The following is a 17,259-nucleotide window of genomic DNA, read 5'->3' on the forward strand; positions in this document are numbered from 1 at the left end:
AAAAACACCCTCGATGGCCTTCACTTATTCTCTGTTGTGATCATCCACTATCTCCCCTTGCTTAGGTCTCTGATCATTTTCCCCTCTACCAGATCAGAGGCTGTCGCAGAGAGAGGGGAATTGGGTGGGCTGGGGAGATTGGAGACAAGAATGGGTGGGATTGGAGGCCAGAAATCAGATCAGAAACCAGAGTGGTGTGTGAAGGGCTAGCTTTCTGCCCTGCACCTGAGGCATTGATGTTAAAGGTCTACTAACTGTTTCTGGCCAGAAAATGGAGACCAAAACATTGGTCATCAACCAATGCTGTTAATTCAAGCAGAAAACAAGGAATATCTGTTCCTCCATGTTTCTCCACTGCAAAGATTACATCCTCCAATCTCGTGCCTTCCACGTCAGGGAGCTGAGATTGGGATAAATGTGTGAGAGTGTGCTCTGGCAATGTGAACATTTCAGGAAATACTTAGCAGAAAGCAGATTGAATTGAATAATCTCTTTGCTTAACAGGAGTTGAAATGTAGATCTTTGTTTTAATATACACACTTTGTCAGGCCTGATTTTCTCACTGAACTCAGTTGAGTAATCAGTACCATTAGGGGCTAATTATCAAACTTTGCCACATAATCTGAAAACACTGATGACAATATGGCATATTTAAGCCCAAAGTGTATTCATTCTGCTTGTGGAAGCTGTTATTTATTCAGAACGTAAAAGTAACTGGGTGAAGGACATGCAGGCAATGTAATATGGAGGAGTAAATTATTTTTCCCTTTCTCCTTTTAATATCTCTGACAAAAACCCAGATAGCAGCTAAACTCTAGCTGTTACAGTAATTATGCTGAAATGATCAAAAAGATGTATTCTAATGTCAAACAAAATCGGACAATGTTAACACATACCATGGTACTGTGAAAACAAGGAGCAAATTAGTGTCACTTCCACAATTGCTCAGTGTACAAAAGGTAACCAGAAATCATTTAAGGTGACAGAACGCATTTAATGGCAGCATCTATGAAATGTCAAAGTCTTTCTAAAGGCAGTTGATTCCAAATGCAATGGGAATGATATTAAAGAAAATCTGGGTTTTTTATGGTGAGTTTGGAGCTTAACATGTTAAGGTTATTAATTTTGAAGTTTAGAATATTTCTACATTGCAGCCAGTGTCAATGTGGGATGAATGCAATGCACAGCTTCCTCCACTCTACCTCAGTAGTTTTACAAGTGAGCAAGACCACCGAGGGCAGCTCATGAGAAACGACAGCTGAGAATAAGATGCAATGGAGAGAAACATGAGTAGGTTCCACAGTGACACCAAAAAGCAATGATGCAAGCTCTGTCAAACCCAATTGTCTACAGTGAGCACTCTGTTAAATGACTAGCACCCCATCTACTATCCCACTCCATCAATTGCTGATGCACAGGGCAGCAGTCTTCAAGAGATACTGGAGAAATTCATCAAGCTTCCTTCAACAGCACCTAAATAACCTGTGTCCCCCCACCACCCCCCCCCAACCCCCAGCATTGTGATGAAGAGCTTATGCCCGAAACATCAACTCTTCTGCTCCTTGGATGCTGCCTGACCTGCTGTGCTTTTCCAGTGCCACACTTTGACTCTCCAGCATCTGCAATCCTCACTTTCTCAGAATTGCCCATGGGGCCAACTTGAAAAAGATAACACACACTTTTACTGTTGAGTTTGGAATGCAGCAGATTGCGTGGAACAAAGGTCTAATTGTATCAATATTGTCATCATAGTTCTGATGCACATTCTTGGCAGCTATAATGCTGGCATCTGACATGGGACTGCGAGTTGTTGGGAGAAGGCAGTGTAACCAGTACAGGTTAAGACTGTGCATTAGTCTAGTGTTCAGCCCTTGTGTGTCTGGAGCTCCTAGAAAATCCTCCCAATATTCTCTCATGATGGCAAACAGAGACCAGACCCAGAAATACAGTGGTAAGCGTCAAGAAAAACCTGGAAGAGAAATCCCGGAACGCCCAGATCTACAGGCAAAGGGATTTGAGACCAACTAAGCAATCAGGTTTTTAGGGAGCAAATTGCTAGGACAGCCTAGTGACTATCAGAGACAGCACCCTGGGAGACATGGACTACAACTCAAGTGAGCAATCACTTCTGTTTTACCCCACCCAAGAACTTTCTGGAATGCAGCTGACCTCTGGCTGATCAAAGGCAGGTGAGGCTGGAATGTCTTCCAATTGCAATAGGAGTACGCTTAGGTTTCAGTCCTGCAAAGTATCTCCCTGTAATGCATATGTACACATTGTCCCAACATATACAATAGAGGTAGGAAGATGGCAGGCTGCTCACCTACGACATTTTCGCTTCATCAAATGAGCTCCTGACTACCGTCAAACTTGTCATTAAATTTTGCCCGTGGACTGTCAAAGTTTTTCTCCCTGCTCTATTTCCTTCCATTGCTAACCTGTATTCTCAGCAGTGACCAGGGAGCCCCTTTCTTCAGAAACTTGTGATAATGTGGAGATACTCACAGCTCTGCTTCTGTTTTCCAGGTAAAGGCGACTTTGGACGAGGTGATGGAAAAGTTGCCCGAGGAGTTTAACATCGCAGAGTTGATGAGCAAGGCAGAGGAGCGGACTCCCTACGTTGTAGTGGCTTTTCAGGAGTGTGAGCGAATGAACATTCTTACCTCCGAGATTAAGCGCTCACTTAAGGAGCTGGACTTGGGGTTAAAGGTACTTTGTGGACATTCCAGAGGCTAAATTAAACCACTTACATTTATGGGCAGGGGAAAGGAAATCTGATTTATGAAAATTCTTAATCTCTTGAGGTTCTCAGCCTGGGATTACTGAAAAATAATCCATTAATTTTTCTTTTAAATTTTTCATGCTGAGGGGTGAACTTATAAAGATTTATAAAATCGTGAAGGGCGTGGATAGGGTGAATAGTCAAGGAATTTTTCCTACGGTGGGGGAATCTGAAACTGGAGAGCATAGGTTTCAGGTGAGAAGGGAAAGATTTAAAAGGGACCTAAGCAATAACTTGTTCACACAGAGGGTGCTGCGTGTATAGAATGAGCTGCCAGAGGAAGTGGAGGTAGCTGGTAAAATTACAACATTTAAAATACATTTGGACAGGGACAGGAGTAATGTTGGTGACATCTGGAGGAGGCTAAAATGGATTTCCACTGAATTTGATTTGATGTGATTTATTATTGTCACATGTACCGAGATACAGTGAAAAGTGTTGAGGGCTAACCAGAGAAATCATACCTAATATAAATACATCAGGGTAATAGAACGGCGGCACGGTGGCACAGTGGTTAGCACTGCTGCCTCACAGCACCAGAGACCCGGGTTCAATTCCCGCCTCAGGCGAGTGACTGTGTGGAGTTTGCACATTCTCCCCGTGTCTGCGTGCGTTTCCTCCCACAGTCCAAAGATGTGCAGGTCAGGTGAATTGGCCATGCTAAATTGCCCGTAGTGTTAGGTAAAGGGTAGATGTAGGGGTATGGGTGGGTTGCGCTTCGGCGGGGCGGTGTGGACTTGTTGGGCCGAAGGGCCTGTTTCCACACTGTAAGTAATCTAATCTAATCTAAAAAAGAACAGAATGCCTAATATAGTATCACAGCTACAGAGAAAGTGCAGTGAAAGCTCAACTCTTATATATGAAAGGTCTGATAACAATGGGGAACAATGTTCTGAAATCTGTTGGTGCGTTTTTTTTCAAACTTTTGTATTTTCTCACCGATGGACGAGAGTTTAACCAAGGTAGGAGGGATCTTCTGGCTGAAGATTATTGTAAAAGCTTCAGCCTTATCTTTCATAGTGATGTATTATATTTCCACCTCATTGAGGACAGGGATATTTGTATAGCCTCCTCCTCCAATTATTTGTTTAATTGTCCATTGTTACCATGACTGGGTGTGGCAGGACTACAGAGTTTAGATCTGATCCGCTAGTTGTAGGCTTGCTTAATTCTATCATTATTGCTTATGCTGTGTGGCAGACAAGTAACCCTAGGTTGTAGTTACACCAGGTTGACAGCATATTTTTAGGAATGCCTGGTGCTGCTTCTGGCATGCCCTTCTACACTCTTCATTGAACCTCAGCTGGATCTCCTGGTGGGATATGCTGGGCCATGAGGTTTGTAAACCATTCTACACTCTTCATTGAACCTCAGCTGGATCTCCTGGTGGGATATGCTGGGCCATGAGGTTTGTAAACCATGTTGGAGTATGATTCTGCTGCTGTTGATGGCTCAGAGTGCTTCATGGATGCCTAGCACTGAGTTGGGGATCAGTTTGCAACCTATTCCAATTAGCATAGTGATAGTGCCGTACAATATTATGGAGGACATTCTCATTGAGAAGGTGGGAGTTAGCGGTGGTTATTCTTACCATTACTGTCATTGACAGATGTATCTGCAATACGGAGATTGGTGAGAATTAGGTTAAGTTTTTGCCTCTTGTTGGTTCTCTCACCACTGGCTGCAGAGTCTGTCTAGCAGTAATGCTTCAGGACTTGACCAGCTTGATCAGTAGAGCCACACTTCATGGTGGACGTTGAAATTTCTCAGACATAGTGCAGTCTGTACCCGTGCCTCCCTCAGTGATTCTTCCAAATGGTGTTCAATATGGAGTCACATTTATTGTTCCTCACCAGGAGGTAATCATCAGGAGATTTCCTTACTCATATTCAACCTGATACCATGAGACTTTATGGGTCATGGAGACGATGTTGAGGACTCTCTCCTGACCATATCCCATTGTACCATCGCCTCTGCTGGTGAGACAGGATATACTTGTGGATGGTGATAATGGTCTCTCAGACATTATAAGATTTGAGTCCAACAATTATCAGGCTCCACTAAACAGAACAGTGAAAGAACTGCAGACACTGGAAATCAAAAACAAAAACAGAAATTGCTGGATTGAGGTTAAAAACCATAGATGCTTATGTTTAAAAGTCAAAGACCTCTTAAAATTTATCTGAATCACAGTAAAGCTGAGCAAAGCCTAGATTGCTTAGCTCTGCCTGGCTTATGCTGACTAGGAGGCAACTCAGTAATTGACCAGATGGCTACAGGGGACAATTAGAAATGTCTATATTTGGAGACTGTCGAAAGCTGGATGGCAGAGGAATGAGTGTATCCTGGGTAGACCATCAAATTCTCCTGCTTTAAACTAGTGGTAAAGCCAAAGTTACAGCCAAAATTCCCTAGGTATTACTCAAAAGATTCCTGTATGCTGTTCTGCTGCTGTTTTAACTTTTTGTAAGTGGATGAATTTTGAACAATGGCCCTCATGTCCATTGATGAAGATCAGCAAAGCTAGCTAACTAGCACGATCCTTTACAGACTGTCTGGAATAACATTTTTTCAGAAATTAATTCTATTCCCCTGATTACCATGACTCTGCAGGCATCCTCACGATTTTATCTCTTCCTTTGCTGCAGTGACAGGAAGTGGGTTCCTAGGCTTCCTCCTAGCTCTGTGCATTTGAGGTTGAGAAATGCAATGGTCAGTTTAATTGGCTCAGGTATTCAAAACAACTGCTCACACTTGACATTCTTAATTAATAACAAAACCAATCTCTCACATCATTGTGTTTTATTTTTTGGCCAAATTTTGTGCCAAGTACAATAAGAGCAAAAAAGAAACGTGATGCTCAGCCTCTTCCACTGAAACTTTCCTTCCTTCTGTTTTGTCGTTAGGGAGAACTGACCATGACAAGTGACATGGAGAACCTTCTAAGTTCCATCTTCTTTGATCAAATACCAGATTCCTGGAGTAAGCGAGCCTATCCATCAATGGCCGGGCTAGCCAACTGGTTTGTTGACCTCCTCGGCCGCATTAAGGAACTGGAAACTTGGACATCTGATTTTGCCCTCCCTTCTGCTGTGTGGCTGGCTGGCTTTTTCAACCCCCAGTCTTTCCTCACGGCCATCATGCAGTCCATGGCTCGGAGGAATGAATGGCCTTTAGACAAGATGTGTCTTCAGTGCGATGTGACAAAGAAGACTCGTGAGGACTGTAGTGGTCCACCTCGTGAAGGGAGCTACATTCACGGTCTGTTCATGGAGGGCGCACGCTGGGATTCTCAGGTATTCAAACAGATTTTCTCTCATTGGAGCTAAATAACAACAAAAAAAAAAGTCCTCATTTGTTTTTGTGAACATTCTCTGTGGTCCTTGTACTAAATGTCTCACTGTTTACAAATTCACATCCAGCCATCAATATAACTGATCATTACAAGAGGACACTGAGTGGTAGGCTGGGTATAGGAACCTGTTTAAATGAAGCAATGTCATTTCTGGGCTTTTAAATATAGTTGCCACCTCAGTCAAATTTTCTTCCCAAGATTTGATCAGAACAGAGCCAAGATTTGGCAGTTTAATGTAAATCCAAAGGTGAACATATTTCTCTAACTGCTACAAACAGCAATCAAAAGATCTACAGCAATGCGTAAACATTGTTGAAGCTATTTTTCAGGGTGACTGTTTCCTTGCAGCATTGCTTTCTGATGATTTGGAGATCCCGGTGTTGGACTGGGGTGTACAAAGTTAAAGATCACACAATGCTAGGTTACAGTCTAACAGGTTTATTTGGAAGCACTAGCTTTTGGAGCGCTGCTCCGAGACTTCCTGATGAAGGAGCAGCGCTCCAAATGCTAGTGCTTCCAATTAAACCTTGGTGTTGTGTGATTTGCTTTCTGATGCCATTCTTGTGTAGAGTACAGCATTTATCCTCAAATCCTAGCTTCTATTCAGAACTCTATGAAATAGTGTGAGAGTGCAAACTAGTTGTTTTTGTGTCACACACTCGATGTTGATCCTTGTTCCCATCATTCAGCAGTTTGCCAGTGGAAATAATTGAAAAAACAAAAAGGGTTAGGTTGGAATTCCTTTAGAAATCAATGTGCATGCTTAAATCTTGCTGTCTTTGCCTGCACCAGTTTTAGTCTACTGCTTTGCACTACAAAGAAAATTCTCTTTTTTTCCCAGAAAATTGCAGGATGGGTATATTTGGAGAGTGATCATTTATTAATTTTGCACAGGCAAAAAGCCCCAAGTTCTACATTGTGTGGCTTACTTGTAAAAGCTTGTTTTTGTTAGATAAACAGAACAAAATAATGATGAGATCTTCAAGCTTCAATCTATTTAATCTAGTCTATTGCACCAATTAGATTACACGATGCACTATTCTGTCAATCTGTCAGTACAGCTATCTTTGGAACAATGAGACATTAATGAGTCAAGTTCTGAGCCCAAACCATAAAACAATAATGACATGTGGCGCATAAAGAAGCCCAAGAGATACAGTAGATGTTTCCCAAAATGATACGCAGCACATGAATCAATAAACTTTGACACTGTGGATGTCAAGTGAGATTTAAAGTTGCTGCTGTTCCTTAAATTAATTTGGGAGTGACCATTATTTTCTGTGGTCTGTGTGAATCTGACATGTAATCAGGAGGTAATTGAAGGTGCACTGGGATGAGGGTTAAATTCTCCCCTTTGGGATAGATCTCTGCTAAAGCAGGACTGCTGCCCAGCTCTCCATGTCTACCCCAACTCTGACCCAGTTCGCTGGTTTGTGAATTGGTGTGGTGGATGGGTCGTCAGTTGTGCATTGCTGGTTTAGAGAGAAAATCTGTCTACAGCGGGGAAGTCAGCCTATCCAGTCGTATATCCACACTGTGGCTGTTGCACCAGAAGAGACAGTGAGGGATCTATAGTGGTACAGGCATCGTGACGATCAGAAGTAACATCCCACTGATGGCCTCACCCAATCTGTATGCTTTCCCGAATCAGTGTTGGGGTCAAACACAAGGGGCAGTTTGTTATACAGAAGTAATGTTCACTCTACTTCAAGGACAATAGGTAGGAAAGAAAGGGTGGATAGGACAAATAATCACAGCTGAGGATTTTCCATCTGCCTGTGCATCCCCTTCCTATCTATTAGATCAGTAATGTTCTTAGTGGGAACAGGAAGAAGGAAATACAGTCATAAAGTCATACAACACGGAAACAGACCCTCAGTCCAACCAGTCCATGCTGACCATAATCCCATACCAAACAGTCTCACCTGCACTTGATATATATTCCTCCAACATTTCTTATTCATATACTTATCGGAATGTTTTTTTTAAAATGCTGTAACTGTACCCACATCCACCACTTCCTCAGGAAGTTTATACCACACACAAATGACTGTATTAAAAAAAAATCTGTTCATCTCTTTTTAAAATCTTTCTCTAATCACGTTAAAAATATGCCCCCTTGCCTTGAAATCCCCCACTCTAGGGAAAAGACACTTGTGATTCACCTTATCTATAAGGTGATTTTATTAACCTCTGTCAGGTCACCTCTCAACCTCTAATACTCCAGTGAATAAAGTCCCAGCCTATCCAGCCTCACTTTATAACTCAAACTCTTCATTCCTGGCAACATTCTTATAAATCTCTTCTGAACCCTGTCTAGCTTATTCATATCCTTCCAATTACAGAGAGACCAGAACTGGACACAGTACTCCAGAAGAGGCCTCACCAATGTCCTGTACAACCTCAACATAATGTCCCTATTTCTGTACTCAAAGTTCTCAACAATGAAGGCAAGCATGCTAAATGCCATCTTAACCAACATATTTATACGTGAGTCAAAAAGTGTGGTGCTGGAAAAGCACAGCAGGTCAGGCAGCATCTGAGGAGCAGGAGGGTTTTACATTTTGGGCATAATCCTTCATCAGGAATGACCTGATGAATGGCTTACGCCTGGAACATAGATTCTTGATTCTCTTGTCTCTCGGATGCTGCCTGACCTGCTGTGCTTTTCCAGCGCCACACTTTTTAACTCTGACTCTCCAGCATCTGCCGTCCTTATCTTCTATCTATCTATCTATATATGATGCAAACTTTGAAGAATTATGTGCTTGAATGCGTAGCCTCTCTCTTCTACAACACTGCCCAAGACCTACTGTTTATTGTATAAGTCTTGTCTTTGTTTATTTTACCAAAATACTTTGCATTTATCCAAATTAAACTCTATTGGCCACTCTTCAGCCCATTGACCCAATTGATCAAGATCTCTACCTTCTTCATTGTTCACTCTCCCATCAATTGTGGTGTCACCTGCAAACTCACTAACCATGCTTTTTATATTCTCATCGAAATCATTTAAATAAATGACAAACAAAAGAGGACCCAGAATGATTCCGGTGGAACGTTGCTGGTCCAAGGTCTCCAGTCCAAAAAATGACCCTCCACCATCACTCTCTGCCTCCTGTCCTTAAGCCAATTTTGTATCCAATTAGCAAGCTCACGCTGAATCCCATGTGATCTAACTTTACTAATTAGTCTACCATGTCAAACCTTGTCAAAGGCCTTACTAAAGTCCAAGTAAACAATTTCCAGTAGAGGATGTGTTTTTTGTTAATCCTTTTACAGATTATAGTGCTGGCTAGGCCAGTATTTGTTGCCCATCCCCCATCAGCCATGAGAAGATGGTGCTGAGCTGACTTCTTGAGCTGCTGCAGTCTATCTGATAAAGATAAATTTGTAATGTTGTTCACATGCGAGTTCCAGGATTTTGACCAAGCTACATTGAAGGAATGGCGATGTGGTCCCAAATGGGGGTGGAATGTGTTTTGGAAGGGAACAGACGGTTGTTGCAGTTCCCACCCATCAGCAAATTGACCTTTTCAGATGATAGAGATCTTGGCTTTGGAAGGTGCTGTTGAAGTATCAATGGCTTGCAAGTGCAGTGCTGCTATGAAGTGGTTACACATCACTCTGACACTGTGATTATCGTGTAAGTGCATCCTGGATCCAGAGTCAAGAGCTGACAGTGATACCCATGCTCACTCTGCTTCACTTTGTAATTGGCTCAGACAAGTTTATCAGTGTGAATCTGAGTTCGTTCTGCACTAGCATTAATCTTGCCGTGACAGTTTGCAGTAATTGAGAAGAGTTTGAAGAATTTAGTGACAGACAAGGGAGGCATTGATCTGTGAAAAGAGATGGTGTTACTGGATCTGTCTTTTGCTTCGGGTTTTAATGCATAAAATACAACTTTTCTAGGACTATGGTAGAGTCAAGTCTTCAGTTTTGAATGTAAGCCAGGCCATTTATCTCATATTTAAACAACGCATATTAAATGTAGAAGGTTGCATATATTTTTTATTAAAAATGGATGTTACTTAACATTCCATTCTCATTATCTCGAAACATTATTCGGCAACCAAAAACTTTTTTTTATTTATTCTGTAATATACAGATTAACAGAATTCCTTTGAGAAATGCAATGTCAAATGTAATATTTTGGAATGCTGAGCAAACAGTCTTCGCAGCAATAGGATCATTTCATATTGACAAGTAGGTTAAATATTCATGTGCATTGACACAGCCTTTCTTGGTGATTCTCTCTTATAATTTGTGCCTTAAAATGAGGCAAATAAATGCTCACAGAATGAACATTCTCAACTCCAAGCGATGCAAAGTTTACCTTTGCAAACAGAATTCTGACCTACTATGAGACAATAGTGCCAATTATAAATATAAATTATAGAGGGATTTGGGATATTGCTGATATCAGGAAAGGCGTTTTGTTGTTAATTCTATGCTTGTGCTTCTAGAAGAATTATATCAAGTGGAAATGATTGATAAAAATAACTTAGATTGTTTTGACATTGTCTGCAAAATCCAAATTTTCCATTTTGTTTGAAATTAGTATTAATTATTACCATTGTGGCAATATTTATCCAATGTCAAGTTTTCTGTAGAAATATAAAAAATCTGAACTGGAGTATACAATTTGGCCTTCAAAGCCTGTTTCACCACTCAGTATGATCATGGTTGATCGTGTGATTATGACCCTGTTCCCACTTTCACCAAATCTACTCTAATCCCAGCGAGTTTTGAGAAGATTTGTAGCTCAGACTGCAGTTCTGGATGTAGGTTTGCTCACTGAGCTGGAAGGTTCATTTCTAGACATTTTGTCACCATACTAGGTAACATCTTCAGTGAGCCTCCAGATGAAACACTGTTGATAATTCCTGTTTTCTATTTATATGTTAGGGTTTCTTCGGGTTGGTGATGTCATTTCCTGTGGTGATGTCATTTCCTGTTGTTTTTCTCAGGGAGTGGTAGATGGGGTCTATTTCGATATGTTTGTTGATCGAGTTCTATTGGAATGCCATGCTTCTAGGAATTCTCATGCGTGCCTCTGTTTGGCTTGTCCTTGGATGGATGTGTTGTCCCAATCGAAGTGGTGTCCTTCCTCATCTGTATGTAAGGATACTAGTGAGAGAGGGTCATGTCATCTTGTGGCTAGCTGCTGTTCATGTATCCTGGTGGCTAGTTTTCTGCCTGTTTGTCTAATATAGTATTTGTTACAGACCTAGCATGGTATTTTGTAAATAACATTAGTTTTGTTTGTTGTCTGTATAGGGTCTTTCAAGTTCATTAGCTGCTGTTTTAGTACGTTGGTGGGTTTGTGGGTTACCATGATGCCAAGGGGTCTGAGTAGTCTGGCATCTACTTTGATCCCCTTAACTCTAAGAACTATATCCATCCCTTTGTTGAAAACATTCAATGTTTTGACTTAATTGCTTTCTCTACCAGAGAATTCCACAGGCTCACTCTCTCTGGAAAAATCTCCTCATCTCAATCCTAAATGGACTACTCTGGTTCTGAACTCAGTGGTCATCGGGAACATTCTTTTGGTATTTACTCTATTTGTCCTGTGAGAAGTTTGTAGGTTTCTATGTGATTCCCCCCATTCATTCTTCTCAATGCACATCAGCCTGATGTTTCTGAGTTAATTAGTCGAGTAACATCAGTGCTGGGGATTGAAAGCTTTCTTTTAATTATCAGTGCCCGATATGTCGACAGTCTAGAACACATAGACCACAGCCAGATGCAAAGTGTTTCTTATGTTTCCCTCTCGCATTCTCCATAAATAAAATAAAACATAGAAGTATGAATGGTATAAATCTGAAACAAAAACCTAAAGTGCTGGAGAAATTCAGCAGGTCTGGCAGCATCTTTTGAGAGAGAAGCAGATTCTCCAGCAGTTTCTGTTTTTGTGCCTTAACGATAAGCTCAGTGAAGCACTCCCCACTACTGCACTGTAAATGATTCTATTTCTCATACAGGTCATCTAAGTGAAGATGCAAATTGACCCTAATTAGTACAGAATTGACAGTGCTGTCTAATTTTAATTTGTCCCAATTAAATAAATCCCAGGAGTTTAAAATGTGGCCTTCTGTTAAGTGCCATCTATGGTCAGTAGCAAATGCATTCCTGGTGTAACAGACCATCGGGAGACCATGTCAAAATGCCTGGCTTTGTGTCGTTGGAAGGAAAAATGATAGAATAATTAATTATTATTTTTCCACTTTTTAAAAACTCTGTCATGGGATGTTGTCAGTGTTTGTTGCCCATCCTTAATTGTCCCTGAACTAGGCCATTCCAGGGGGAAGTTAAAAGTTGACCACTTGTCACTTCGAGGCCACACTGGGTATACCTGACTCATTTTCTTCCCTAAAGTTTTTGGGAAGTTCTTGAACAAGATGGCTACAGTGATTGTAACGGGGGGAACCTCATAGAATATGAGTTCTCTAAGTGAGGCTGTAAACCTGGTTCTGTCGGGAAGCTCCGGTTTTCAGATACAAACAGGAGTGTCAGGGGTTCTGCTCACTCTGAGTGTTGGCTCTGAGGGAGCTGGATCAGTGTCAAGGATTATGTACATGTAAATAAAGGCTGATTAGATGGTGGGATACCCGACTCCATGGATTTATTTCAGTGGGTTTCCGTGACAATTGATTATGGATATTATTACAATTATCATTTCAATTCCAAACATTTGAAAAAAAAGTTGAATTTGCATTCCACAAGCTATCATGGTGGGAGTTGAGTATATATCCTCAGAGCATTAGCTTGGGCGTTGGGTTATTAATCCAACCATGTTTCCATTCTGCCAACATCTCCATTTTGCCACTCCAGCCAGTATTTCAACCCTGTGTCTTCCTATTTTTCACCCCATAACTCTTTCCCTTTCTTCATTCTGCTTTAAATGATGTCAACAAGGTTTTTGACTGACCCCCGAGACCTCTGGAATGTTGTATGACAGTACTCCACAGACTCTCCCATTCGCAATTTATCCACATCTCTTCATATTAATCCATCATATCAATTGTCCTAATGAATATGCCTCGTCCCCATTTCCTCCCAATACATTTTCTTATCAGTGTGTTATAACACACCAGTTGATGTGGTTTGCATGGACTTCAGTCAAGTCTTTGACAAGATTTCATATGGAAGGTTTGTCCAAAAGACAAGAGTTGTAGGATCCAGGACAATTAGCAATCTGGATCCAACATTAGCTTACAAATAGAATGCAAAATGGTCAGCTGGAGTTTTGTTTTTGTGATTGGAAGTCTGTGACCAACGGTGTACTAAGATTGGTGCTGGGACCCTTGTTGTTTGTTATGTACATTAACAACTTGGATGTGGGTGTGAATGTGAAGGTCTGATTAGTAAGTTTGCAGGTGACACAAAAATTGGTGGTAACAAAGACCAAAATTGCTGGATAGACCCAGCATTTGTGGAGAGAAAGCAGAGATAACATTCTGAAGAAGGGTCACCGGACCAGAGTCATTAACTTTGCTTTCTCTCCACAGATGCTGCCCGACCTGCCGAGATTTTCCAGCAATTTCTGATTTTGTTTCTCATTTCCAACATCTGCAGGTCTTTTTAAAATTGATAGTGTTGTTGATAGTGAGGAGGCTGGTCTCAGATGAGAGTTTGATCTTGATCAGCTGGTAAATTGGGCAGAGCAACAGCAGATGGAATTTAATCCTGATAACTGTGGGGTGATGCATTCTTGGGAGGTCTAATAGGAAAGGATTAACACAAGGATAGGGAGTACTGAGGAACAAAGGGGCCTTGGCTTTCAAGTCAACACTCGAGTGTAGTGCTGGAAAAGCACAACAGGTCAGGCAGTATCCGAGGAGCAGGAGAATGGACGTTTCAGGCATAAGCTCTTCATCAGGACCATAGATCTTAGAAGATATCAGCACAGATAGAGAGAGTGGTAAAGAAAGCATGTGGGATGCTTTCTTTCAAGGTCTGGGGCACAGAATATAGGAGCAAAGACGTCTTGTTCCAATTTTATGTAGCATTTGTTAGGCTGTAGATATAATGCTGTATGCAGTTCTGGTCACCACACTATCGGAAGGACATGATTGCACTGGAGATGGTGCAGAGGTGATTCACCAGGATGTTTGGGATGAAAAGTTTCAATTATGAGGAGAGACTGGATAACCTGGGCTTGTCTTCCTTGGAGCAGAGGTGGCTGAGGGGGAATCTGATTGAGATATACCAAAATGATGAGAGGCATAGTTAGAATAGATCTTGAGAATCTCTTCCCCATGGGAGACATGTATAAGATCAGAGGGCCTAAGTATATGGTGCGGATCAAGTGGTTTAGAGGGGATCCAAAGAATATTTTTTACAAATACCACGTGCTGCCTGGGAGAGTGGTGGAGGCAGGTACACTTGAACATTAAGAAGCATCTGGATAAGCACTTAAAATATCAGCACACAGCAAGCTATGCACTAAAAGCAGGTAAATGGGATTAGTGTGATTTAGTGTTTGTTGGTCGACATAGACAGAGTGGGCCTATGCTGTGTGAGACTATGAACTCCGGACCAGATAGGACTTGAACTCAGGCCTCCTGGCTCAAAGGGAGGGACAATACTACTGTACCGCAATAGCCCCCTAAAATCAAATTCCATCATCTGCTGTGATGGGATCCGGAGCCAGCTCTCTAAAACATAACTGAGACCTCCAAGTCGCCAGTCCAGCCGCAATACCATGACACCAACACATCCCCTAAATAACACATTCCACTCATTTTACTGATAAACGCCACACCTTCCCAGATAATAAGGCAGCATGGATGTGTCTACCTGGTTTTCAACTGGAAGCATTCATGTGTTATTGCACAGATGAACACCACTACACTACAGCAACACAGGGCCCATTTGCTCTCAATGATAATACTGCACATTCAAACACAGAGTGGGAGAGCCAGATTTTTTCTCAGCTAATGTAGTAGAGCAATGTTTGTCATTAATAACGGAATAACTCCAAAGTTCAGGTGTTGCCTTTCGCAAGGACTTTGTTTTTTAACCTACTCGTTTGCTTTCTTTCAAAGCGGTTAAATTGACTGTTCTTTAGATAGATGTTTTGCTCAAAATAGTGAAGCTCTTCAGAGTTTAATGTTCTCTGTCATTCTTTATGGTAGCCAGACCACCTGACTGACAGCCACTGAGATGGTTGAAGTGATGAGTTTAAAAACAGAAGGTGCTGGAGAAACTCCGCAGGTCTGGCTGTATCTATGGAGAGAGACCAAAGTTAACATTTTCAATCCAGTGACCCTTGTCACCAACATTATGTTTTTAATTCAGATTTCCAGCATCCGTGGTATTTTGTTTTTATTTGCATGGTTGATGTGGCTGTTTGATATTAACCTGGTATCCCACGTCACTTCAGTGGCCTGTCATGGTGTAGCAGTGATCTTTCTGGAGTGATATAAACTTTCTAGGAGGTAGCTCTTCAGATTTGCAGACACTTTTGTGTTTTCAATCGTTGATAGCCTTTAATCTGGAAGGGACATCAATCTGGACATTTCCTGCTCATGGGAATGTTCAACTGAAGGTTTGACATTCACCACTGGATGAGCAGAAAGCTCCTCCAATTAAATACTTGGAAAATTGCACCAATTGTCATTGGTCCCATACACAATTTCTCTTCCCTATTCCTGGCAATAGGGTCTCATACTGAAACAAACAGCTCTCAATCTTGATGTCATATATTCAAGTCAATATTAAGATCCCTTATTTCTCCTCTATAACATTGCCTGTTCCATTGCCTCTCATTTGCTACTTCACCCTTATTTGTGTCTTTGTGGGAGTAATAGCACATTAATTTATATTATGTTATAGGGATTTGAGTTCAACTCCCCCTGTGGAAGATGATGGAATTTGAATTCAGTCAAAGAAAATCTGTCATCAAGTGCCTAATGATGACCATGAAATTATTGCTGATTGTCGGGAAAAGAACTGGATGGCTGATGTCCTTTATGGAAGGAAGCTGCTGTCCTTGCTTGGTCTGGCTGACATGTGACTACAGACCCACAGCAATATGGTTGGCTCTTAGCTAACATCTGGGCAATTTGGGATGGGCAATAAATGCTGGCCTATCCTGTAAATGAATAAATAAATTGCTTGCCTCAGACTTCACCATTCCATTGTGCTTCTGGCTGGCTTCCTACTCTGCATTGTTTGTAAACTCAAAGTTATTCAAAACTTTGGGACTCATTGTCCTAATTAATAATAAATGTCACTGATCAATCCTGCTCTTGCTCGTCCCCATTGACTTCCAGTTTTGCAATGAATGCTAAACCTTGGTTTCTAACTTCTTTATGAATCTCCTTACTTTAGTAATCACTGTCAGCCCTACATGCTCTGTGAGATACCTTCATTCCTCCAATTCTGGCCTATTGAACATGGTTGATTTCAATCTATAAGGTCTGTACCACAAACTGTAACTCTTGGCATTGATCTGCAAATGAAGATTTTAAGAAGTGTACACCTGTTGGTTGTACACCCATTGTTGGCTGTTCAGACCTATCCATGAATATCAGAATCTCTCATAATTAATGGAAGTAAAGATGTAGTTACTGTAGGGGGCAATTGGATTTTTTCTTCTCATCCTTTTTCTCTATCATATTTGTTTCTTTGTTCTTTATTTCAAAGGTATCTGTAATCCTCCCAAAGTAGCATCTCCCATGGCCTGTGTTTTTCATCAGTGATTATCAATGTGCCACACAGAGAGAGTCTTCTTCAGGGAGACCTTGAAGCATTTACCTGCCTCTCCTCTTTTCCCTTTACAAATGGTCCACTTTCGTATAGGACGTTCTTGGGAAGGAGACTATCATCCATTTGGGCAAGGTGACCAACCCAATGCAGTTGACTTTGCATGAGGATGGCCTTGATGCTGATGATGGCTGTTTCCAAGATTAGATTAGATTCCCTACAAAGTGGAAACAGGCCCTTTGGCCTAACCAGTCCACACCGACCCTCCGAAGAGTAACCCACTCAGACCCATTCCCCTCTGACTAATGCACCTAACACTACGGGCAATTTAGCATGGCCAATTCACCTGACTTGCATATCTTTGGACTGTGGGAGGAAACTGGATTACCCAGAGGAAATCCAG

The 17,259-nt window shown here is 41.5% G+C and overlaps 1 protein-coding gene across 2 annotated transcripts in view; it reads left to right on the forward strand.

Annotated features, from left to right (window-relative positions):
• The window catches only part of dnah9 (dynein, axonemal, heavy chain 9), a 507,475-nt gene that overhangs the window by 464,755 nt on the left and 25,461 nt on the right, over positions 1-17,259 (forward strand). For both annotated transcript variants that reach the window (XM_072558306.1, XM_072558307.1), the window contains exons 67-68: positions 2,527-2,709; positions 5,689-6,078. In XM_072558306.1, the coding sequence (XP_072414407.1) occupies positions 2,527-2,709; positions 5,689-6,078 (573 nt within the window). The remainder of the gene's footprint in view (positions 1-2,526; positions 2,710-5,688; positions 6,079-17,259) is intronic.

This window comes from Chiloscyllium punctatum, chromosome 39, assembly GCF_047496795.1.
Source record: "Chiloscyllium punctatum isolate Juve2018m chromosome 39, sChiPun1.3, whole genome shotgun sequence".
In the NCBI taxonomy this organism is placed as follows: Eukaryota; Metazoa; Chordata; class Chondrichthyes; order Orectolobiformes; family Hemiscylliidae; genus Chiloscyllium; species Chiloscyllium punctatum.